This window comes from Hyaena hyaena, unplaced genomic scaffold, assembly GCF_003009895.1.
Source record: "Hyaena hyaena isolate Hyena2069 unplaced genomic scaffold, ASM300989v1 scaffold_29, whole genome shotgun sequence".
NCBI lineage: Eukaryota > Metazoa > Chordata > Mammalia > Carnivora > Hyaenidae > Hyaena > Hyaena hyaena.
In genome coordinates, this window is record NW_024080661.1 from 5,004,626 (window position 1) to 5,029,365 (window position 24,740).

The following is a 24,740-nucleotide window of genomic DNA, read 5'->3' on the forward strand; positions in this document are numbered from 1 at the left end:
TGGTTGTTAATGAGACAGATTAACACTTATTTGGACAGATGGCAAGTCAGCTTGAAAAATCTGTTTCAGTTTTAATCCTAAAATGTACTTTTCACTTTTAAAAAATATCTTTAAATAAAAATAATCTTATCTCCATGACAAGTTTCATGAAGAGAAAAACTTGTGGTTTCCTATGGTGGGGGGGACAAAGATTTCAAAAGAATCAAACAGAGCTATCAATATAATTTTGGCTATTAATGCCTATAATCCTTCACCATAAGGTAAAATATAGAACGCACACTTTAAAAAAATATTCCTAAGCCTGACTTTGTTAGACATCAACTTGAATTTTGTGTAAGTCTCAATCTAGAAACAGAGTTTTGGTTCATGAACAAGGATAGATTTCCTAGCCTCCAAGTCTGTTGCAAGCAGCAAGCATTTTTTTTTTAAAGTTCAAAAAAAGGGATAATTTTCAGTAGGTTTGCATATTATTTTGAGAACTACTTGTACTCTCTTCTTTACCATATAGGTTTTAAAATATTATGGTAATCATGTTTCCTGTCAGTTAAAATGTGTTTCTTATTACTGAAAAGGTTTGCCTTTTATGGCATACTGCACCTTTAAGCATAATACATAATGCACAGTCATTGGCTCTCACATGGGATATTCACTTCTGTGCAAGAAAACCATGACCCCAACTGGTTAACAACTTAGAAAATGTATATAAACACCATGTGGTGACCCACTTTTCTTATGTCCTTTGTATTGCTGGGACTTAGCCTTTTTCTTCTGTTTTGATGAACCTGATTGGCTTTCTCTTGACGCTGAAAAACAGAAGGGAAAATTGGTGCCAGATAAGCACTGCAGGCACACAGCTCTAGATACAACTTGGATGAATTATCTTTACCAAGGCCATTATGCTTATCAAAGTACATGATGCTTTGAAAAGAAGGGTGCTTGCTCCTGGAAAACTCACCATACCACAGACTCCACTACTTCCATATTAATAGGCACTTATACACCGATACATCTTATAGCTTATACTATATATAAGTATAGTTTATACTCGCAAACTCATTAGAACAAGTCTGATTTGGCGGGTGCCCTCATGGTCGTGCTTCTACAGCCATCATGTAAGTGACAACTGAGCTCACACTGCCATGGTGCTCATGGTCGCATTCTGGGATGTTGCTGGGGAGTCTTAGGATCTTACCTGGCAACCAATCAGACAAAGGAATTTTCTTGTCCTGTGAGCTCACAAGGTGATCTATGTGAAACGGTCCTCTGGAGAACTGCTGATTTTTACAAAAGGACACCTTTTCTGTAAACCAACTTACACTGTGACGCTGGAGGCTGTAGCTGATATCCAGTTAGTTGGCACCACCCTACAGGATAGAGGTCAGGGGACTCACAGTCTACCCACTGATCATACTCCTCTTCCCATCCATCAAAATGTATCCTCAAGAGACGATGAATAATTCGAGTGACCGTGGCTACACATATTAACCGTGGCTCCATGAGATCTACTGCTTCTAATTTCATTCCTACACGAAATCCGTGATTTGGGACATCCTGATACGGAGAAGCAAAACATGAACACTGGTGAGAAGAAGTATGCACAAGTCCACTATCAGTAAGAAAAAAAAAAAGAAGCGATGGATCCAAATAACCTAATTTAAACCAAAAAAAAAAAAAAAAGGCAAATAATTCTTTGATTATGAAAGCATATGAAGGTGAAGTTATTTCAGAACTAGTTAGGAAATATATTTATTTCTGTTTTACTCAGTTTGAAAATGAAGCCAAGTGTGAAAACAAGCTTCATTTCCTAGGTAAAGAAAATAGATTGTTTTGTTTATACTAATCTCCATTAAGAAGTTCTAATATAAAGCAAACACATTTTGATCAACAATGATCTGCATTTGTGAGGCATCAAAAAAATTCCACATAATTATGCCATTATTTAAATTTACCTTATTAAATAGTTTTACTGGTGCTGCAATGGAGCCAGTTTCCCTGAGGTAGTCAAACCATTTAAAAGGAAGTTTTGTGTAACCTGAAAAAACACACCTGATTTAACTGGCAGTTCATTTAAAATTAGCATAATATTAAAATGTAGATATAAAAAGTTTACTCAGTACACACTAAAATCTCGGATTTTTGGTTATATAATAAACTTTTAACTCTTACACTCACACTGTTTAATGCAACGATTCCTCCATTTTATAAGGATTTCTTCTGTTTCTAGACAGACACAGGTGCACCTACTTACCTAATGCAAGAGTGTCTCTCTCCAGTCTACCAGAAGAATTACAGACTTTTGCTTTTACAATCCTAGGCTTAGGACAGTCTAGCATTTCATACTTCACAGTGGTATTTTCCTTTCCTTGCCAGAAAGAAAGGTGGCTGGGCAAATACTAGTTTATAGGCTTCTGTTTTTAGTTTTCCCCCCTTCTTTTCTTAGGAGAAAAGCCCAAGGCTCAGATATTGAAATTAGGAAAGTCACTGGTTAAGTTGTGAGAGCTATTTAAGGGTATGCCTTAAAAACAAAAAAACCCCACGCCCCCACATGATACTCTAAAGATGGAAACTTGCTTTCCCTCAAAGGCTTTTTAGCCTGTATCTATTTTTAAAAAATGTTTATGTATGCCATAACCTACATCACCATCTCAACAGGGCTTGAGAACCAATTCATATTACAAATGTACAGATGCACAAGAAAAATTCTATACTAATATAATTCATCAAAGGTAGCTACAATATAATGCTGCATGTTCGTAAAGCACCCCACAGCTCGTCACGTGTGTATATGTTTATATATAGGAACACATGTAACATGTCCACACAGCAAGAAACCCAGGACTGCGTTAAATGATGTAAATAGATGCCACATAAAAAGGCGGCAAGGATGGAGACCCAGTGTACATATTAGGACGAAATACCTCTAGGTGGAGTAAGTTCAATCATGTTAATTTCACAGAAACCAACAGGGAAAATAGAAGGGGAGGTTGCATGATAACAGAACCAGTCAGATCCGTCTGCTGCTTCTGAGCCATCGATCCCAATCATCAGGAATCCATCAGCCAGCACCTTTTAAATGAAGAAAATTCCAAGTATTTGAAATTAGACATCTCTATTATAAAAGTGATCCTTTAAATTAAGTGACATTCTACAAGAAACGAAAATCTATTCCACAGAAGTCTCTATGTTAGCAGCTGGCACATAAGAACCTGTGTGGACTGCAGTGTGCACCAGCCGCAGAAGCAGGGTTACACACAGCGACCTCAGAGGTGTAGGAAAAGCAGTGCCTTTGCTGATGGCTAAGGTGCCGGGGCTCCTCTCCGATTTAACTGTCTAGTCTCGGCGAGGCTCTGCGTCCCACTCAGTAACTACTTCTTTCCTTCTGATTCAGCACACACAGGAGTTTTTCCAAACCTTTTCCACCTTCGTCAAGCTTCCACTTTCCCTCTCTTATGCTGCAGATACCAATACTCCCGTATGACAGAAACGAAGGCCACTCTGTGCAAGGGTCCCCATATTCCTTCTTTTGCACCCCTGACTGTTTGTTGTAAGAGGCACTACCCCACCCCCAAAATAACTTTTCCATCTTGTACTATTACCGCTGGTACTTTGCTCCAAAAACACTATCTTGTATAATTTAACGTCTCCCAATTTTCATTACATTAAAAATACTTAAAAATATTTTATTTTGAAACAGTTCAGACTTACAGAAAAGGTACAAAAATAGTACAGTGAACTCATATATACCTCACTCAGAGACCCACATCAAGGTTTATAATACGTAACTCTTTGCAGCTTGATTTCTGTGCTGATGCTACTAAAATGCTAAATGTCACCAGTGACCTAATTTTGCCAAATCCAGAGCCTTTCTCCCAACATGTATCCTCCTCAAACCTCGGTCTCCCTGAAGTATGTGATACCCACGGACTACTCTCCACTTTCTGCAATGTTTTCTCCCAGACTCTCATTACATTACAGTCCACTGACCGATCTTGTCACCCCTCCTGACTGGTGATGCTTCTTTGGTGGTGTCCTTTCACCTCCAACCCTGACTTTTCTGATGTAGCCCTTTTCTGTTTGGTGATATGACCCACACCCAGTGCTTCAATAATTGACCTCTATCCCCACAATTCCTCCAGTTTGATCGGGAGTTTGTCTCCCTTGCAGGGTCTCGGTCCTGCCTCCCCCTGCTAGCCGCACACCCCCTCTGAGAGCCCATGCAGGCTGTCCAAGTCACCCTCAAAGGTAAGCAAGCAGAGACCCCATTACTCCCCTTAATGTCAGTTCCTCTATCCGTGCCAGGGGTTATGTCTTCACTGCACTGTTGGAGATCACTGCTTTCAGGCCTCCTTTTTGGACATTTCCCCTCTTACACATTTTAACTTTCCTGTGGGGTATGACCTCTGTTCACACCAGAAAGCTTTTCAAACTCACCTGTTCACCAGAGAAAGCTCGGATGGCCCGACCCAGTATTCAAAACCTGCATGACCTGGTTCCACATCATCTTTTAGTCTCTGCCCTCAAGTGCCTTTGTTCTAGTTCGTTCTGCTATAGTGGATGTGTATAATAACCTCCTCTCCCAGTGTGACAACAGTGTCTATACCTCTGGCAAGAGTTACTTCCACTCACACAGGACTCCTTTTCCAAATACAGCTGACTGGGCTGGGGGCTAGTATCTAACCTTTAGGGGATGAAGCCAAAGGCTGGGCTCAGCTAGACTCTCTCTCGGTAATTAGCATTAACAGACGTGGAGGCGGTTGCCACGTGATGGGCTGGAGCTGGACCTGAAGGCTATGACACAGGATGGAGCTCGCAGTCACACATGGAGATGGAGGGAGAGAAATGGCAATCAATCACAAGAGTGAAGGAAAAGTGGCTGAGACTCAGAGCAGGGAAGAGATGGGGCAAAGAGGCCCCGAGAGTTGGAGAGAATAACACTGGGTTTACGGCTTTCCAGTTCCTGCCCTTGTGTCCTGGCATGTCTGAGAGTCTGCCATGTCCTTAGGGTGACTTTCCTAGAGCTCCCCCGAGTGGGTTCCTTATGAATGAACAGCCTTGAGCAGAATACTCAGTGTGACTTGTTCGATATGTACTGTATGAACGACTCGGTCTCTTCCTAAACCTGGCTCATGTGCTCCTATCGATACTTCTGTGCACACTCTCCTTCCACAACAGTTCCTTCGCTGCATCTCTGCTGGGCAGTTTTTCCCAACCGACAAGATGAAGTTTTCAAATAGCCTCCCTTCTATTAAGCTTTCCCTGATTCCTCTGAGACAATGTGATCTCTCTTTTATGTGAATCCCAACAGTGTTGTGTACATTGAAGTCATAGTCAATCCTGTATCAAACTTATTTTTAGGTATCTTACCTTGTTCTACAAGGCTATAAACTTTTTATTTTAAAGAATCCAATCCAAACCAAACCTAGTGTGGCGAGTATGAACTGAGCAAGGTAATTCCTGAGCGAAGTCGGGCGCTCTACTCACTGGCCGCTTCATTCTCATGTGATGGAACAGAGATGGCGCTTCCCAAACCTGACCTTCAGAACCACCTAGACACCTTTATCTTTTTTTAAACAAACACATGATCCTGTGTAGTACTTCTTGTGATTCTGATTGAGTAGGTCTGGAATAGGTCTTGGGAATCTATGTTTGAAATTGTACCAGGTGATTCTGATCACCAGGCAGAGGAAGAACAAAAACTGGGAGCCAATTTCGTCCAGTTGTGTGACCTTGAGCACAAGCACCTGGGACATGGCAGCAACCATAACTGTTCTTAATTCTTTTGGCTCAACGTTTTAAACTGTGCTGAAATGCAGATCATAATTTAAGCTACACCCTTAGGTAAGCAGACTCTGGATCAGTGGTTCTTAACCATGGCAGAACTGGAGAATTTCCTGGGGGCTTTTAAAAAATGCCAATGCCAAGGGTCTCCCCACCAGACTGATGAGATCAGAACAGGGGTGGGGTGAGCATTTAAGAGGTCTGGTCACCTGTATTTTTTAAGTTCCCCAGGGTATTCTGATGCCTACTGAGAATTGAGAACCACTCTTCTAGATCTCTTCATAAATGCAGGTTCAGAAGAGAGGAAAAAAGAAGAAATAAAGTACTACCAAAAGCAGCAAAAGGGCACAAAGGAAAAAACAGTAAACTGAAGAGAAATTTGACCTTGTTGCAATTCTGTGTTGGACTAGCTTTGACCAGGAAGTGTAACCTGAATAAATAATTCTTCCTCTAAGTCAGGATACATACTTCCATAACTAGAGGCATCTGACTCAAGATGACAATCTTGACAAGCTATATAGAAAGAGAACCTCTGAGAAGAATTGAAATTCATTTCGAAATTACTAGTAACCCTCTCCAGAGTCCAGTGAGGATCCAGATACATACATTTTACATCAAAATGAATACGTTAAGGGCCTCCTTCTCCTTTTACCTTAAACCCAGTTCTCATAATTGCATTTCTATATTTTAAAACCTATAGTCTTACCTTTCTAATAGTCGCAACACATATTGTGGAAAGATTTAATGGGTCTATAGCTTCCAATTTCATTCCTTCCTTGAACCACTCCCCACTCTGGTCTACTTCTTTTACCTAAAGAATTACATGAAAGCACATCTGCTGTTACAACGGTTATCATTTTAATAATAAATATTTCCATTTTGAAAATGTTTACCAGATGAAAAAAACAAATGCCTTCTCCTACCTACCTAGTATTGTAACTCAAACCTCCGTCAGAGGAAAGAGACAGTTTAGGCAAATCGACAGAACTTAAGGATAATTATAATCAATAGTGGTGACACCTATGGACCACAAAGTCAATCCTTATTTTAAGTGAACAAATGTAACTGTGATTTCCACAACGTTAGGAAAAAACCCACAACCCTCTTTCAAACCTAATTTACAAATGAGGGTTCTTATAAAAACTTCTTACCTTAGCAAATAAATGTGGTGGTGTATCAAAATGTCCATCCTGTTTCTTTGTAATATCTACAAGGAAAAGTTACATACTAATCTGTCAGCATTTGTGAGAAGTCCAAAAACCACGTTTCTTTGAAGGTTTCAAACTCACAAGGTATGTATATTCTAAAACATGGCAGAAATACATGCCTTCTACATTTATGGTGAAAAATAAGTCTTTAATAGTCTTGCCCTCTTCAGCGTACATGTGCTATGAAATACGCTCGGCCATTTAGCATGCTGCCAATTCCTTAATGAGGGAACCACAGCCTCAGGAGTATGTTTTAATGTGTTCAGTATTAGGTCTAACCACATTTAATCTTGCTATTTTGACTGAAATTGAATGCAAAGGGAAAAGCTACCTTTGGATCTTTCAAATGGGCGGGATAAGAAAAGTAGAAGAAAATAAATGTAGTTGTGCCCAAAAGTGCATTATATTTTAATTGACAGCAAGTGGAGGGAATACAAAGGAGTGAGCTGGGACACTCATACTCTGGTGTGAACCTCCCCTAAATAAGGCAGAGTTAGCAGTCCAGACAACTAGAATGCTACCTCTGATCTCTGCTATTCTGTAGAGAAAGGTAACCATGGTGGTACAATTCAGCCTCAAGGATGTTTTCAATAGGCGGTCTTGTGACAGGTGCTTACCAGATCTTTTGAATCGATGGCCTATGCTTCGAGACCAACCGATATGATGGATTAATGGGCTGTGCATATGGCACCAGAAGTCATCCGTCCTATCTTCGCTCTCTTCATACACTAGTCTTAATCTTCCTCCAATTACACTTTCCACCACTGCCACTCGTGTGCGACACAAATGCCTCTTGTCCACCACTTCTACTCTCATGCAAGGTTTGAAAGGATACTGCATACTCTCTGAAACCTTAAACAAAAGCAGACAAAAACTGTTCGGAATTCATGACAGAGCTCTACAACCAATATCAATACTGCACCGTTAAAAATACTGGGTGTACTCAATATTTAATTAGATCATCTGGCTCACTGAATTAAAACAATTCCTTAAAAAACTTCCAAGCTATTCCTTTTTAGAGCTCTCAATTGACACTCCAGTCCTTTCTAAGAGCCTGTCTTTACCTTCTGTGAGAAATCGGGAGGAAGTGTTTTGGCACCAGTAAGTCGTTTCACTAGAAAAGCTTTCCAGTTTGTATACTTATGCTGAATAGCTAAAACAGAAGAAATAACCAGTTACACTTTGGCAAAGAGCAGAACTGCTTCATAAACTATTTAAAAAAAATAACAATTTTCCCCTGCAAATCAGAGTATAGAGGTTCTGAAGAAAAGTCATAAAAATCAAGAAAACAAGCATGTTTTGCCATCACAGAAGTTACTTAAAACCAAAAATGATTATTTTAATTTCTGTACCACTTGAATATTACTGTGTGTGATCTATTTCAATGTCAGTAAGGGCAAACAGGCCACTTACTTCTGGGAGGGACGAGAGGTTTGCCACTGGCTGCACACCAACCAACGGGATGGATGTCAGAACCACAGATATTGCACCAGAAGTCCAGCCCAGAGTCATTTTCAAATCCTTCATATCTTAAAAGGGCATTGTAACCTGGAACCAACAAGTCAATCACCACATAGTAAGAAAAATGGAGTGGAATCAAACAGGACACAGCTGTTGGTAGTGGGGGTCAAACGTGAGGGGGCACCGGCAACAGAATCCCGTGCAGGGCGCGTTAACACACGGCTGGCTGGGCCCCACCCCCAGAGATTCTGAGCCAGTCGATCTGGGGTCAGTCTGAGAACACGCACTTCTAACCAGTCCCCAGGTGAGGTGGTATGTGGATCACACCGACCCACTTGTACAATGCCAGGATTTAACTGTTTTCAGAGCATGGTTTCTCCTCCCCCTTTTAATAGTTAAGTTCAATTTCACCCATAGCTTCTTAAATTTTCTAGAAAAGAAATTCTTAGTGAAAAGAGTGGGAAAGTCCTACTAGAATGTGTAGTTTTGAAAATAAATGAAAAAGGTTATGGTAAGTTAGTAAAATTTCATCCAGATGCCACCGACGTCCAGTTAAAGTCATTTCAAAGAAACTGCTTTGTCCAGCTGATTAGGTAATCAACTATTTTTGAATGATTTGGATGTGGCTACCTCAAGACTCCAAATTTTTCTGTCCTATTTATTTGGAAATAATATGTGAAAATACTAGGTAAAAAAGTTCAATAAACGCAAATAAAAGTAAGTGAAATGACTTAAAAACTGTATGTACTAAGCAATTAGCAAGCCTCATTCCTTAGAACAAAAAGTATACAATACATCCTATTTACAGTTTAAAAAGCCCCCAGTTGGCAACATTACAGTTTAATTTAAGGTCTTCAGGGGGAATAAAACGGCTCAACAAACTCATATTCCAGGCAGGGAGCTCATTTGAGCAGCATTTTCACATTTAACACATTAAGGTCTATGATGAAAGTTTATAGCATTAAACCTTTAGTTTCAAAATTCAATAACTCACAGCATAATTCATGAGTTTGCCAACTGTTGCTGAGCTCTAGTTCACGATTAACATCAGGCTCAATTCTAAAGCGTCATTAGAGTGGCTTAAAATAATATATATGGTGCAAGGAGATAAAAACAGAAATGTAAAATTGAAGATGGAAGGTAGAAATAATTCTTGAATATTAAATGCATTGTTCTTTAGAGCTATTGAAACGAAACTAGCTTAAACACCTAGAACAGAAAGACTATGTTGTTTTAAATTACGGTGTAGAGGATAATGCAAGCTTTTGGAGAAGACTTGTATGGCCGGGGGAACGTTTCAAGGGGAAGGTGGGAACTGAACTGGGTAATATGTGATGTGCAAAGGCAGAGGTGACAACGTGTTCTATGATGGAGGAGAAGAACTAGGACAGCATGTATGGTGGGGAGAATCAAACATTTGGTCAGTAGTCTACGGTGCAAGTCATCAATAGCTGTAAATGCTGACCATCTTGATCCTCTGAGGACAAAGAAGCTATTACAGGTGCTCGAGCAGAGAACCAGAGGATGGTGCTTAGTGGCTCAAGGCTGTGAGCAGTACATATAGGGAGCAGCGGGCAGGGTGTGTGGGGGAGAATGGCTGAAGAGGAACAGGAAGAGCAGGATGGATTAGAGCTCGCTCACTAACTTGAAGACAACCTCTTAACTTCTGAATGGCTGTGGGGCCCCCTGCCCCCGCTACGTGCCATAACGTATTACGGTGCCCACCGCACCGCTCGCTGAGCACCTCATCGTAAATGTGGTCTGCACTGGGCAGGTGTCAGCTCATGGAATACACTAGGTTTTACCCTTCTGCACATCACCCACCCATGATGTCTAACACAGTTGATGCTAACGCACCTACCTATGTGATGAGCCATAAGGTAACAGGGACCAGGGTACCAGGAAAGTAGTAGGGGTGAGGAAAGAACTCAAGACACATGAAATTATAACACTCATTTACTTTTGGTGTTATGGACCTTACCACTCTCCTTAACACCTCAGCTTCTGGTTGCTTTGCAAAGTACTTCCCTATACCTAAGGCTGGCCCACAGATCTGGCCTACTGCCTGATATGTTTTACCCTCTGCCACCTAAGAATGGTTTCACATTTTCAGATGGTTGCATGTCTTGATACATGACAGTTCTACAGCCTTCAAATTTCAGTGCTCATAAATAAAGTGTCGCCAGCACACAGCCATGCCTGTTCATGTATGTATGGCTGTGGCTGCTTTCACGCTACAACCGCATGGCGGAGAAACTGTGACAGAGACTGTACTGCCCACAGAGCTAAAAATATTTACCACTTGGCTTTTTATGGAAAAACATGTGTTAACCTCTGCCCTGTTATATTTATTATTTATTTGGCAACAATTGAAAAATTTACAGATAACATTTTCTTAAAAGTTACAGACACAATTGGCATTTTCAGGTAAATTGTTACGTGTGCTTTCACCTGCTAATTTTACAATTCCAGCAATCCAGAAGACTTTGGTAGGTAGGCTGCAGTCTGTATTAGGAACTTCTACTCTCACATTTTCTGAGATATCACCCCAGCAGGTCCCCATAGGTGCCTGTCATATAAAAATTATTAAGTTATCATCTTATTAACATAAAGCCTAAAACACATTATTTAAAATAAGCATTACCATCAATAATGGAAATACTAAAGATGCCATTTAATTAATTCATTGTTCTCTAAAAATATGATTGTTATTTCCCTTTTCACAGAATTCTATTTGGAAAAAGCCAGTGGCAGGGACAAGCTCAAGAGGAAGAGAATTCACATATATTAAAATAGATCCACGTTAACTTCAAAATTCAATACTGTTCTAATGTAAGACTTGAATAGCAACTTTTATAAAAGCTGAATCACAAACTCAATAGATTTCTTAGGATAAAGCCAATTTAAGAAACTTGTTATTTTTAATATACACTGAATGAATGCACTTTACCTCAACCTCTAATTTTATAGGATCTGGCTAACAAGCAGAAAGAGAAATAATTGCAACCAGCAATGTGGTTTCCACTAACAGGAGAAACAAAACTTACTTATCTGTATTTTCGACTTAAGTTAAATTCATAAAATAAAAACGTAGTCTGTTAAAACAGATATGGCAAAATCATCGGATAAAGTTATTAACAAGGTGGAGTGGAAGAGGTTTTGGAGATGCATACCACGGCAAATTGTTAAATAGCTTACTATTTTTACATTTCTCATGCAGGAATTACTACCAACAAGAGATAACTTTCCGTGTTATAACTGGTAATCACTAGTCTCCACACCACCTGGTTATGATGGGGACTCAAAACCGATTAAAAGAGCATCATGAAGAGTTTCCCAAATCTAACACATTCCCAAACTACAATGTCCATTACATTTTAATCCTTACAACTCGAGGCCATTTATAATTATTTGATGTTTATGCAATGGTTAATTAAAGCAATTACGTGAATTTAGGAATATAAATGCTGATAATACTAAACAGTCTCTGTGGCCTTGATAATCGGCTCCTCGGTTAAATGTAATTTAGAATCTTGAACACAGAGAAAAGGACTGGGTGAGGTTATAAAAGACCTGATAATACGAACAAAATCAGGAAAAGACAAAACAGCTTCAGAGCTCAAAGATGACTAAACAAAGACATCTAAGAGTTACACGATCTAGCCAATTTGAACAGTGAGCAAATGTCGTCCATGCAAGGCTTCTTATACTTTGGGAGATGCCAACCCACAGGAGGGTTAGCCTACAGCAGCACTCAACCCCTACCCTCTCAGGAGTTCTGACGTTTCTGAAGGAGAGGAAGAAAAGGTCAAATAACACTGAACTAGAGTAAGTCTGGAAACCAAAGACAGAATCAAATTATGGCTATTACTTTAAGTAGCAAGCAATGAATATACCTTAGTAACTTGGAGACAGTGGCCTATCTCAATATTTGTGATTCTGGAAGAGTACATGTAAACTATCTCCCTGAGCTACGCAAAAAAACAAACAAAAAAACAAACAAAAAAAACAACACAATACATCCAATACGACTACCTCTTTCTGCTGTTTTTGAATTGAAAAATTGGACTCTTCAGGTTCTGCTATCTCCCCCTATATCATTCTAGACTGTAGGGCCATCCCTATTGCCAGCAGATATGATCAGAAAAGGAGAGGCTGGAAGGATGATAGGTAACGAAGATTAAGCTAAGATACATTAACACAAAGACCATGTATTCGTTTCTGTGAGGATGAACCAATTAGAGCAGACAGGTGCAGCTACATGTATGCACTACATTAAGGTAGGGTATCCAACCCTCTTTGTTTGGCTGCCAAATCTTGTGGCATGGGTTTGTTTTTTGTTGAGAAGGAAGAAGCATGGTTATGCTGATAAACTGGGGGTGAGGTTGGCACACCGCTAAGTGAATATGGCATACAGCACTCCTCTTTGAGCTAGATATGACAATGTCATACCCATTTTTTTTTTCAGCCTTAACAATTGTTTGGAGAAAATAACTTTTAGTCACATTTTATTAAGGAAAATGAAGTGTGAATATGCTCACTTAAAAAATAGGTTAATATTCACTTTATTGGGGGATATGATGTTTTTGTCCCTACAGTCTGGATTGGTATAGGAGAAAGTAGCAGAAAGTGACATTTGTTCTTGCCTGTAAGGTTGTGGTTCTGCTAGGCCCTCTTAAACCAATCCATATGGTTCACTCTGAGAAACAAAAAACAAAGAAACAAAAACAACAAAAAAGAGCACCATAGTTACTATGTAGCGTGTGCTCGATGTGTTGAAATGATAAGGTAATTTCATAGATATATCTGCCCTTTTGTTGAAAATGAATATTCTTAAGTGTGGAAGACTAAATGACCCAGGGCTTGACAGCCATCTTCATCCAAGTCATCTGTCTTCTCTTGCTGGCAGGAGGGATACCTCTGAAAGTCTGGATTGGCATAGCATGAACTAGCAGAACCATAATTTACAGGTAACAACAAATTTACCTTCCAGACTCAGGACGAGAGGTCCACCTCAGGCTCCTCCCAAATCAGGAAGATCTGCTTCACCACTTCCTGCTCCAGGGCCACTCGTGAGGGCTATCTGGGAGCGACTCTCCTTCCCTGTAAGGTAAGCTGTCATCAGGTCCTGCAGGACATGGCCAAATCCACATGCTAAGGGCTCCCCAGCACAAATGAATGATAACCTACACCTGACTGTCGTCTATCAAAAAATAGTGGAGCGGGAAGTCTTATTTTCTGCACGTCAAGAACATTCCCAGATAGGCCAACAGCCCAGATGGCTAGTATTTAGACTCTCAGAGTGCTGATACACTGCCCATATATGATGTTTTATGGCAAAAATACAAATTTCCCTCCACAGAACTGCCAACCTACTTTGATAACTGCCCACGACCTTCAACAACTGGGCAGAGGTTAGCCCTGAAGTCGGCACATAGGTAACCAAGAAAGAATCTATCCCACTGATGATACGGCAAATGTACAGAAAGCCACCACTGAAACATCTTAAGACCAACAGGCATATGATTATTCAAGTTCATCTAGTAGACAAAGATGAAATATTGTTTGGCCGAAAAGGGGAGAAAATAGTACCGGAAATTAACTGGAAAGAAATTAGAATTCCTAAATGCTATCTGCTAAATGTGGTAGGAGGTCAAAACAGGAAAAGAACTGTTCCCTCTTTCTCCAGAAAGTCCACTCACCTTTTGATTTGAGACCAGAATCTACTCTCTGAGGTGGTGGCAGCAGGGTGAGGGGAGTGTGAAGGAAGTATACAAGATTTAATGGGGTGCATGGGGCAGGAGCAAGGTTAAGAATGGGAGAATGCTATGTGTGTTTAAAAAGGGGTAGGAAGCAGTGACTATTAATCTGAAAGGCATAAAATAGTCCACAATTAAAAAAAAAGTATTAAACCAATACTGTTTAAGAATTAGATCCCAATAGCAAAAGAGGAACCACTTTACAAAACAGATCAAAATTAAAATAATCTAGATTGTTTAGGCTTTCTTTAAAACATAAACAACAGGTGAACTTTTTCACCTGCTTTCCTGCAGAAATTCTACTTCATGGCAATACCGACAGCTAAATCAGATAGAGCACTAACAGGTGCTGGGAACGAACTGAAGTTTGATTTCCAGTAGAAAGAAATCCTGCAATCTAGGATGACGTAAGTTCTAACTTTAGTTAAAATGGACACGAATATTGATCTTCAACTTTTAGGAAAGTCGGGAAAAAAGCAAAAAAATAATTTTACTTGGAATGGATTATTTTAACTAATAAACATATACTTGAGAAGTCGAGAAGTGGATCACGAGTTTTACTGTAAAGAGAAACTACTGTTATTGCACATATACAAACAAAGGACTTCGGTTTTTGACCTTAAAATCCAAAAATATGCTTGTGACATATATTGCAAAGAAAGGTGAATAAACAAACTTATCTTCTTCTCAAAACACCAGGCACACAAGTCAGGAGCCAGAGGATTAGAATATAACATATAAGTAATACCAGGTATATTTGTGGAGGCAGGATGAAAGAGCACAGCCTTAAAGTTATGGCATATATGTGTACCAAGAACCTTTTTTAAAAAATGAAAACTGCAACTATTTTCAAGGGCGAAAAAAGTAGGATGATTTACAAACTCCTTAAAGTTATGGCACATATGTGTACAAAGGACTTTTTTTTTAATGTTTTATTTATTTTTGAGAGAGAGACAGTGCAAGCGGGGGAGGGTCAGAGACAGAGGGAGACACAGAATCCGACGACAGGCTCCAGGCTCTGAGCTAGCCGTCAGCACAGAGCCCGATGCGGGGTTCGAACCCACGAACCGCGAGATCATGACCTGAGCCAAAGTTGGACGCTTAACTGACAGAGCCACCCAGGCGCCCCAAAGGACCTTTTTTTTTTTTTAAAAAAAAAAAAAAGAAAATTGCAACTATTTTCAAAGGAGAAAAAAGCAGGATGGGTCTTAGCAAGGAGTTCTCAACAAGACACCAGAGTCCTCAGTCCACGTATCAAACGAAAAAAATCTCAAGTCTGTGAATCCATGTGTGAAGGATTGTAATTTTATGTTTCATGACCACTTGGGATAAGCGCATTTTGGCTTGTGCTGTAGTGTCTAGGAAAGGAATGGAGTACTTGATTTTACAAGGCAGATAATGGGAAATAGGACTGCTTCAATTTTAAAGACTACTGTCTTTAAAAAAATTAAGAATGCTTTAAAGCTCAATGTTGTATATACACATTGATCAACTGGAGGCTTTCTTGGTTTCAAACATAAATTACTCGAAGAAAATCACCTGCAAGTTTCATTAATGCTGTGTACCTAACTGGCATGTGGTACTGCAGTGATGTTTTGGATTTTTCCACAGTTAGGACAGATATGGATATTGCTTTCAGGGGCTGTGAACAAGTAGGAAATAAAGGTAGGAGATAGACCCATACAGACTATCAGTCTCTGCCCCTGGTTCCTGGCACAGAACCCTTAAAACCTTTGTAACTTCCCCTAAGTGATAATAGCACCATAAGCATCTTGTGTTCTTATGTTTGGTCTCTGACCCTGGGTCCTGACACAGAGCTCTTGGATCCTTTGGAATCCCGAGTGATAGGGACATCTTTTGTTCTAATAAGGAGACTCTGGGCAGGCTCCCAGATGGCCTCAGGATAGGGCCTGGTCACCAGAAAGACCGGGCCGGGAGCAGAAGCTTAGAACCTTCAGCCCCAGTCCCCATCCTCCGGGAAAGGGTCTGGAGACTGAGTTCCTGACTGATCATGCCTGTACAATGAAGCTTTCATCAGAATCCCAAAATACAGGCTTCACCTGCCAGCTAAGAGTAGATAAAACCGTAACTATAATCTTAAAACCTTTTGTAAGCTGCAGTGGCATAACGTGAGGAAGCGGTCAGCAGTCCCTAAAAGCAAACATCCTCTTCTGATTTCTTTTGCTTAGTGAAAAAAGGTACTAATGCAGGCCTTTCATAAAAGTGAAGTAGCATAAAGTGGACTTTGAGATAGCGAGAGAAATCTGTATATGGGTTCAGAGAGCTTCCAGATCGGAGAGCACTTGGGGGTGCTGGGAGACTGATGTGCCCAGAGAGAGTACAGAGGCTCCATGTCCCTTCTCACAACCTTGCCTTACGTATCTTTTCATCTGGCTGTTCACCTGTACCCTTTATTATAACCTGTGTAATAAACGGGCAAGCATTAAGTATTTGTTTCCCTGGGTTCTGTGAGCCATTCCAGCAAAATACTGAGCCCAAGGAGCAGGTCACGGGAACCCTGGTTTACAGCCAGTTGGTCAGAAGCACAGGCAACAACCTGGAACTTTTGATTGGTATCTGAAGTGGGGGGTCATCTTGTGGGACTGAGCCATGAACTTGAGGGTGTGATGAACTCCAGGGAGACCGCGTCAGAACTGAGCTGAATTGTCAGACACCCAGCCGGTGTGAGAACTGCTGGATGTGTGGAAAACCTGCACATGTGAGGTCAGGAATATTATTACATGGCAGTATAGTATGTATGAGTAAAAGACAAACACAGGAGTGGTTTTCCTATAAGGGCTTAATTCAAAACCACATTAAAAAAACAAAATACTATGCATTAGGAAAAGCAGATTAAAGCCCCAAATTGAAATTATAATCCAGCTACTGAAAATAGTAGCCAGAGTTTCATTTATAAGAGATGAATCAGATGACCTAGATGATTTTTAAGATATTTTACAGTGTTGTGACATGATTTACAATTAATTAGAAGTGTTATTACATAATTCAGCGGTTTCCAACCTCAGAGATGGCCATGGACGGGGGAGCCCAGGATCAGGGGCCAAGGCCCTGGCCACCCCACCCCACCCCACTCTTGCTAGACCAACTGGTGTATCCCCCTCTTATCCTACCTATGCTTATTAGGAAAAAGAGCAATAATTCTGAAGCTTAAAAAAGTCTCAAAACTACCAAACTTTCACCTAGACAAAATGAAAGATATATTAGTAGACATATTTTTAACAGTTGGGACTCAATTTCCATTGCTAATTATAAAAAACACCAAACACTGCTGTAACTGAGGGACTGAATATGAGCCACTGTGCATAATTATAGCAATTACCAAAGAGGACACTGTCCTATGATATACTTTGCAGAAACTTCATCTTCAAAAGTTTAAAGACAGGCTGCAGAAAAGAGGATTCCTCTCTTGAAATCCTGTGATTTTAGAACAAATCACAATCATACGTAAGTGCCAGAAAAAATGAAGTGTTTGTTTACCCGTGACCCATACTCCAGGTGAGGCTGGGTTACGTTAGCACAGCAAGGCAGTCACTGCTCTCACCCCCATCTTGGTTCATTTGGAACAGCTCTGCTTCCACATTACACACTGGAGGCTTCTTAAAATTATTTTTTTTAAGTTTGTTTATTTATTTATTTATTTAAAATTTTTAAATGTTTTATTTATTTCTAGGAGAGAGAGAGAGAGACAGCGTGAGCAGGGGAGGGTCAGAGAGAGAGGGAGTCACAGATTGAAACAGGCTCCAGGCTCTGAGCCGGCAGTCAGCACAGAGCCCGACGCGGGGCTCGAACCCACGAACCGCGAGATCATGACCTAAGCGAAAGTCGGACGCTTAACCGACTAAGCCACCCAGGCGCCCCTAAGTTTATTTATTTTTGAGAGAGAGAGAGAGTGTGAGTACACACTGAGGAGGGACAGAGAGGGGGGAAGAGAGAGAGACAATCCTCAGCAGGCTCCACGTTGAAATCAGCTTGGGGCTCTATCTCATCAACCCTGAGGTCATGACTTGTGCCAAAATCAAGAGTCAGATGCTTAACCGACTGAGCCATCCAGGTGCCAAGTAAAATTATGTTTGAAAAAGAATCTTCTAGGAGCAGAAAAAGGCCCCCAACCTGTGCTCAGCTGGGGAAGCTGGGAATAAGGCAGATGCAGAGGCCGAAGGAGGGGAGCTTTACTGATGAAACAGAGTTAGGGTGGGGGGGTTGAGTCTCAGCAGATAAGAGGGCGAGTGAAAACAGGCAGGGCCTTGGGCTCCCAGCAGTTCCTGACAACAGACTTTCTACAGCCAAAGCCAGTAGCTCTCCTTGGAGACCTAGAAAACTATTCTGGGGAAGAACCAGGAAGAGTCAGCTCTATAGGATAAAATCAACTGTAGCATGAGGTCTGACCTAAACCAAATGGCTTCAAGTGAAGATGCTGGTTAAGGCAACAAAGCAAAGTCATTTGTACTAAAACACACTTGTAAATTACCAGTATCAGTTGCTTTTCTACTTGATGAGAAAAAGGCAGTAAAGAAAGACAAGTGGAACGGGAAGACCATGGGTTTCTGAGCGAGAAACACGAGCCTGCATGGTATTCTTATTAATAATACAATGAAGGCTAGCTGCTCTAATCTATATGACAGAACACTTTAATCTTATAACAGCAAAGTTGAAAACAAAATCGATTTTGTTATTATAATAGATTTTCTTATAAAGAACTTTAATACAGTATTAGTCAAAGACACAGACATGATATCAAATCTGCTTTTGGGATTTTGAAATGCTTTAAAAAAATACCTTGACTACTTACATAACACAGCTTTACATGGTTTATGATATCAAAACATAAACAAACCAAAATATTAAAGACAAGAAAAGAGATAAAGACTTCAGAAAGAGACAACAAAGGTTCCAGGTATTTAGGACAAGAGAGTTATTAGAACTTAGTCTGATTTGGATTCTGAAAAACAGAAAGAACTATAAAGAAAAGAGTTAAACATTGCTTCTCTGTTCTCTTTAATGTTGTTGCTGCCATATATTTAATGCATTTCACAATGTGACACTACCATTCACATAACGGTAAAGTAAATTATGTACTTTACACCAAGATGAAGTTTCTAAGATCCCACTTAGCTTGGTTCAGAGAGTTAGCATGCCACCACTTAAGGGCTGAACACCCGTACTTTCAGGAAAGAAAACTAGCAAATCAATAAACTCAAACTTTCCTTTATACTTTTACCACTGATTCCATTAGCTCGGGCTTGATCAAGATCCTTTACTGGCAGTGAACAAATGAAAATTCACTTGGGTTCCCACAGCAAAAACTCAAACTCACTTGTCCACATGCTGTTATTTAAAAGTAACATGCTAACTTAACAAAAATGTTTGGTGTAAACAACATTTCACTCATTCATTTTGTAAATTCCCTTTTGTTTTTGTACATAGTAGCAGATGGAACCTTTAAATATAAATTAAACTTGTTGAAAGTTCAAAAAAGTACTGGAGAAAATCACAAATAATTGAATAAAAAGAAAAGAGTATCAAAAGGAATGAACCTATGTCAGATAGGTTCTGTCAGATAAGTTAAAATTTTTAACTTAATTCTGAATTACTACATACACCCTGTAAGAATGTACTTGCTAAAAAGAATACCCTGCAAAGGGTTTTCCATGATATATCATGTATTTCAGCCGACAATACTGTATTTCTAATAGCTCCTTCCTTGTTTCTCTGATTTTACCCTTGAGGACAAAAAGATAACTAGTAGAAAGATCCTTCCATTTCTCAATTATCAGGTCGGATCACACAGATTTAGGGAACATGCATGATGTGTGACTTGTATCACACAGGACCACATGACATTGCCAATACACGTGATATACAAAACCAGCACCGGATATGGTTCAACTTATTATGAAAACTGGAGGAGAGACTAGTACTTTTTCCTATTCAAATAATTTCAAGTTGTAATTTCTTTACAGGACACTTTTACTTGTACAACTTCTAAAAGTTATTATTAGGTATTAATAGGTATAATGTAAAAGTAACACTTTTATGACAATGTATAAAATAAAGATCTTCTAAAGGTAACATGCTTAGGTGTACTGTACCTTCAAATTTAAACAATGACAATGCATTTGAATACAAGGTGAAGAAATCCATACTCACATGTTTAAAGCAGGTAACTGGAGCGGCTATAAAGCTATTGCTATTGATGTAGTTACCCCAGCTGAAGCCTTCCATGGAGACTGCTGCTGAAAAAAATTAAATTTAGTTATATTACAATTCTCACATCTTTTATTTATAAGAAAATGTAAAATGATATATAACTAACGGATCACTTGGGGCGCCCGGGTGGTTCAGTGAGCTAAGCGTCCAACTCTTTGGTTTCGGCTCAGGTCATGATCTCATGAAGAGATCGAGCCCTGTGTTGAGGTCTGCTGGCAGCATCAGCCTGTTGGGATTGTTCTCTCTCTCTCTCTCTCTCTGCCCCTCCCCAGTTCTCTCTCTCTCTCAAAATAAATAAGTAAACTTAAAGAAAAATGAACTTATTTTGAAAGTTTTCTTTTTTCCTATAAAGATTTAAGACCTTTTCTAAGTAAACATGAACTTTCACATAGATCATTTCTGCAAACTAATGTTAACTTACATCTTCCATCCACAGCATCAGCTCCTTGGGAAGTAAAGTAAGAAAGAGCTCTTCAGTCCTAAGCAGCAAAGAACAGCTGAGAGCAGAAGTGTTCAGGATAAGAAACACTGCCATGGCTGCTTTTGGGTTTTTATTCCCATGTAGCTGTTGCTACGTACCTCAACGAGATTTTTTTTAAGTGTTTTTTGGGGGACACCGGGGTGGCTCAGTTGGTTAGCCATTGGACTCTTGATTTCAGCTCAGGTCATGACCTCAGGGTCATGAGATGGGAGTCCCGCAGAGGGCTCTGTGCTGGGCATGGAGCTCACTTAAGATTCTTTCTCTCGCTGGGGCGCCTGGGTAGCTCAGTCAGTTAAGCATCGACTAGGGTCATGATCTCACGGTTCAAGGGTTTGAGTCCCGCATCAGTTCTGTGCTCATAGCTCAGAGCCTGGAGCCTGTTTCAGATTCTGTGTCTCCCTCTCTCTCTGCCCCTCCCCCACTAGTGCTGTGTCTCTCTCTGTCTCAAAAATACATACCTCCCCCAAAAAATAAAAAACAAAAAGATTCTTTCTCTCCCTCTCTTCATGTCCTTCCCTACTCATGCGTGCTCTCTCTGAAAAAAAATAAGTTGTTTTTTTAAAAAAAGTTTGTTTATTTTTGAGAGAGAGAGAGTGAGAGAGAAAGTATCTCAAGTAGGCTCTACACTGTCAGTGCAGAGTGCAACTCAGGGTTTGAACCCACTGAACCATGAGATCATGACCTGAGCTGAAATCAAGAGTTGGACACTTAACTGACTGAGCCACCCAGGATCCTTGAAACTTTTAAGTCATCTACACCTAACATTGGGCTTAAATTCATGATCCCAAGATGAAGAGTTGCTGCTCTTCTGACTAAGGCAGCCAAGAGCCCCACTCAATGAGATTTCTATCCAGGATCTGCCACTAATATGTTCACTAGGGTTTTCACTGCTTCAGTCCCTACTCCACTTCCTTGCTTCTGTCCCCATTACGAATCTTCTATCAGGGCACCTGGATGGCTTAGTCAGGTAAGTGTCCAACTCCTGGTTTTGGCTCAGGTCATATCTCATGGTTTGTGAGTTTAAGCCCCCTGGCAGGTGCTGCGCTGACAGTCCAGAGCCTGCTTGGGATTCTCTCTCTGCCCCTCCCCCACTGGTACTCTCTCTTCCTCAAGATAAATAAACTTTAAAAAAAGCTATTAGAAATGATCCTTTCCTCAATCTCTTCCCCTTATGACTTTCGTCTCCCCACTCTCTTGTGAAGCCTGCTAAACATCCTCTTTGCTTATAATCTCCATAATGCTTCCCACCATCCACAGCTCAGAAGTGGAACCTAAAAAATAATTAACCAAATAAAAAATGTTTTTGAAATTATCATTTATTAAAAATTTTAAAAAATGTTTATTATTTTTGAGGGAGGGAGAGAGGGGGACACACATACACACACACACACACACACACACACACACACACACACCCAAACAGGGGAGGGGCAGAGCGAGTGGGACACAGAATCTGAAGCAGGCTCTAGGTTCCAAGCTGTAGGCACAGACCCTGACACAGGGCTCGAACTCATTAACTGTGAGATCATGACCTGAGCCAATGTTGGATGCTTAACCACTGAGGCACCCAGGTGTCCCTGAAATAAAAAACGTTAATAAAAAATGAAATAAAAAATGTTCACTGCCACAAGCACTGTGAAATTGTCAACACAACTACTGTCTTCTAGAATTATTTATTTATTTTTATGAAGTTTAGTTATTTGAGACAGACAGACAGGTGAGTGGGGGTAAGGCAGAGAGAGACAGAATCCCAATCAGGGTCTGAGCTGCCAGCACAAAATGTGACATGGGGCTCGAACTCACAAACCATGAGATTATGACTTGAGCCGAAATCAAGAGTCAGATGCTTAACCAACTAAGCCACCCAGGCGCCCCTAGAATAGCTTTTTGAAACCAAAACCATCGCCAGGAAGCCTGATGTTATAACATACTGTACTAGTATGACGTAGAAATAGCTTAGTTAACAAAATCCAAAATTTAAACGTTATTAACTAAAACTAGATGAATTGTTATCAAATGTTTCTTCTACTGCATTCACCAATATTACCTGCTTTCGTCTTTGCTTGATTTTGCAAGGTAGCTTGATACTGAGCATATGCGGCTAGTTTAGCAACTAAAGGTTGTTTCTGAAGAACTTTTGCTTTCTTTGTTGGAGGCTTACCCTAAAACAAGAAGAGTTAAGTAAATAGGATTCTTTTTCATCCATCCCCCTCCACCGAAAAAATTAACTTGATTGCATACTACTCATTCTGCTTAAACATCAAGGGTTTAGAAAATTATTAAAGCAGAGGAAACATACAAGGAATTTTAACATGAGAAATGTGTTTGGAGTTCTGCTACAATGTAGACATCTATTATGGGTAGCAGAGCTGGCACAGACTAAAACAGCAATATGCAAATTAATATGTTAATAAAAAATTATATCCCATAAGATGTTAAAATATAGGCTGTGGTGGATAGTTGATTCCTTCTTATACTAGATAAAACCAGTGGTTATTCACTCATGCAGGCTGCCAAGCATTGCTATTTATATGGTAAGAGAAGATAATTTAATGTTTAAAGAGCAAGTGACTGAGGTTTATACCTTTAGTGCTAACGCAAAAGATCAATGACAAAATGATCATGGGCCAAATTCACAGTGTGACAAACTGCCATCCATTTGGGTACAGACCACTGCTCAGGATCTTAGGTACTGTCTATCTGAAATATAGAAATACATCTAAGTGATGTATTTCCTTAATTTGGGGAATTTATATAATCCTTTCAGTGCTATGTAATGATCACAATCAGTTACAGGAGAATAAGAAAAATGTGATCACTCAAATAAAATATATTGCAAAAATCAGTTAAATGCCTTAAATACATTGTTTATATGCTACAATAGTAACAACTTAGTCAAATGGTCAAATCTCCATTTTGGAGGCATTGATGTACATTTAAAGAAAGATGATTTTTTTATACCATGAACGTTTACAAAAAGGTTAGTTGGATTAACCAAACACAGTTGTTCAAGGTATCAAATAGGTTGCAATCAAAATATATTTCCCCCCAAATACTGAATTAATTCTACCTTGATGTTAACTCAAAAGGAAACCGGGGGGGGGGAGGGGGGGAAGGCTTCAATTTCTGTATATAATAAGGTATTTATATTTATACTTATCTAGGAAATGAGTAAGTGTTTATAATTCACTTACACAGTTTCATAGTTTACTCTGGACAGTACGTCTTGTCTATTTGTAACAGTTGTTCAATTTTACCGACTGAACAAACTTTGGGAATTACACATTCAGGAAAAAAGTGGGGTATAAAATGGTAACTGGCCAACTGGGTAGAAGTGGAGTGCAGTGAATCACAATCCAATGACAGATAAACAGGGAAAGCCATAGAAATAACAGATATAAAGAATAAGAAGGTTTCTGTACCGTTACCTGAAGTCTGGCCAAAATGCTTGCCTTCTTGGAGTTTGACGAATAGCTTCTTGAACATGAAACGCTACAGAAACGCTTTGTTTTGGAGTAAAAAGCATCTCGCACACCAACCATCCCACACATCTCACAGGTAGCTAATTAAGAAAACAAAAACAATGGTGTTATGATCATGTAATGAAGCCAATTTTTATCTAACGATTTAATAATCACTTGACAGTTTTAAGTATCTGCCTTCTAACAGGAAATTTCTTCTGTTACACAAATGATAGAAAAGCCCATGCAAAAAGTTAAGAGAAAATACTGGTATGATGCCACGGCCACAGCTCCTGGTCTGACCCCAGCTCAAGGTCTAACAGGCTTTACAAAGGGTCTAAACCCACAAACAAAATAAATCAGA

The 24,740-nt window shown here is 39.8% G+C and overlaps 1 protein-coding gene across 6 annotated transcripts in view; it reads right to left on the reverse strand.

The window, feature by feature from the left end:
• MBTD1 (mbt domain containing 1) overlaps positions 1 to 24,740 on the reverse strand; it is a 66,438-nt gene that overhangs the window by 8,498 nt on the left and 33,200 nt on the right. For 2 of the 6 annotated variants that reach the window (XM_039227769.1, XM_039227764.1), the window contains 13 exons: positions 24,344 to 24,477; positions 22,963 to 23,077; positions 20,375 to 20,460; positions 10,899 to 11,016; positions 8,400 to 8,534; positions 8,051 to 8,139; positions 7,604 to 7,838; positions 6,930 to 6,985; positions 6,485 to 6,589; positions 2,919 to 3,066; positions 1,950 to 2,032; positions 1,317 to 1,551; positions 726 to 803 (listed from right to left, as the gene is read on the reverse strand). In XM_039227769.1, coding sequence (XP_039083700.1) covers positions 726 to 803; positions 1,317 to 1,551; positions 1,950 to 2,032; positions 2,919 to 3,066; positions 6,485 to 6,589; positions 6,930 to 6,985; positions 7,604 to 7,838; positions 8,051 to 8,139; positions 8,400 to 8,534; positions 10,899 to 11,016; positions 20,375 to 20,460; positions 22,963 to 23,077; positions 24,344 to 24,477 — 1,617 coding nt within the window. Of the gene's footprint in view, positions 1 to 725; positions 804 to 1,316; positions 1,552 to 1,949; positions 2,033 to 2,918; positions 3,067 to 6,484; positions 6,590 to 6,929; positions 6,986 to 7,603; positions 7,839 to 8,050; positions 8,140 to 8,399; positions 8,535 to 10,898; positions 11,017 to 20,374; positions 20,461 to 22,962; positions 23,078 to 24,337; positions 24,478 to 24,740 lie in introns of all 6 variants that reach the window. The other 4 variants (XM_039227765.1, XM_039227767.1, XM_039227766.1 and 1 more) reach the window with 3 other exon arrangements.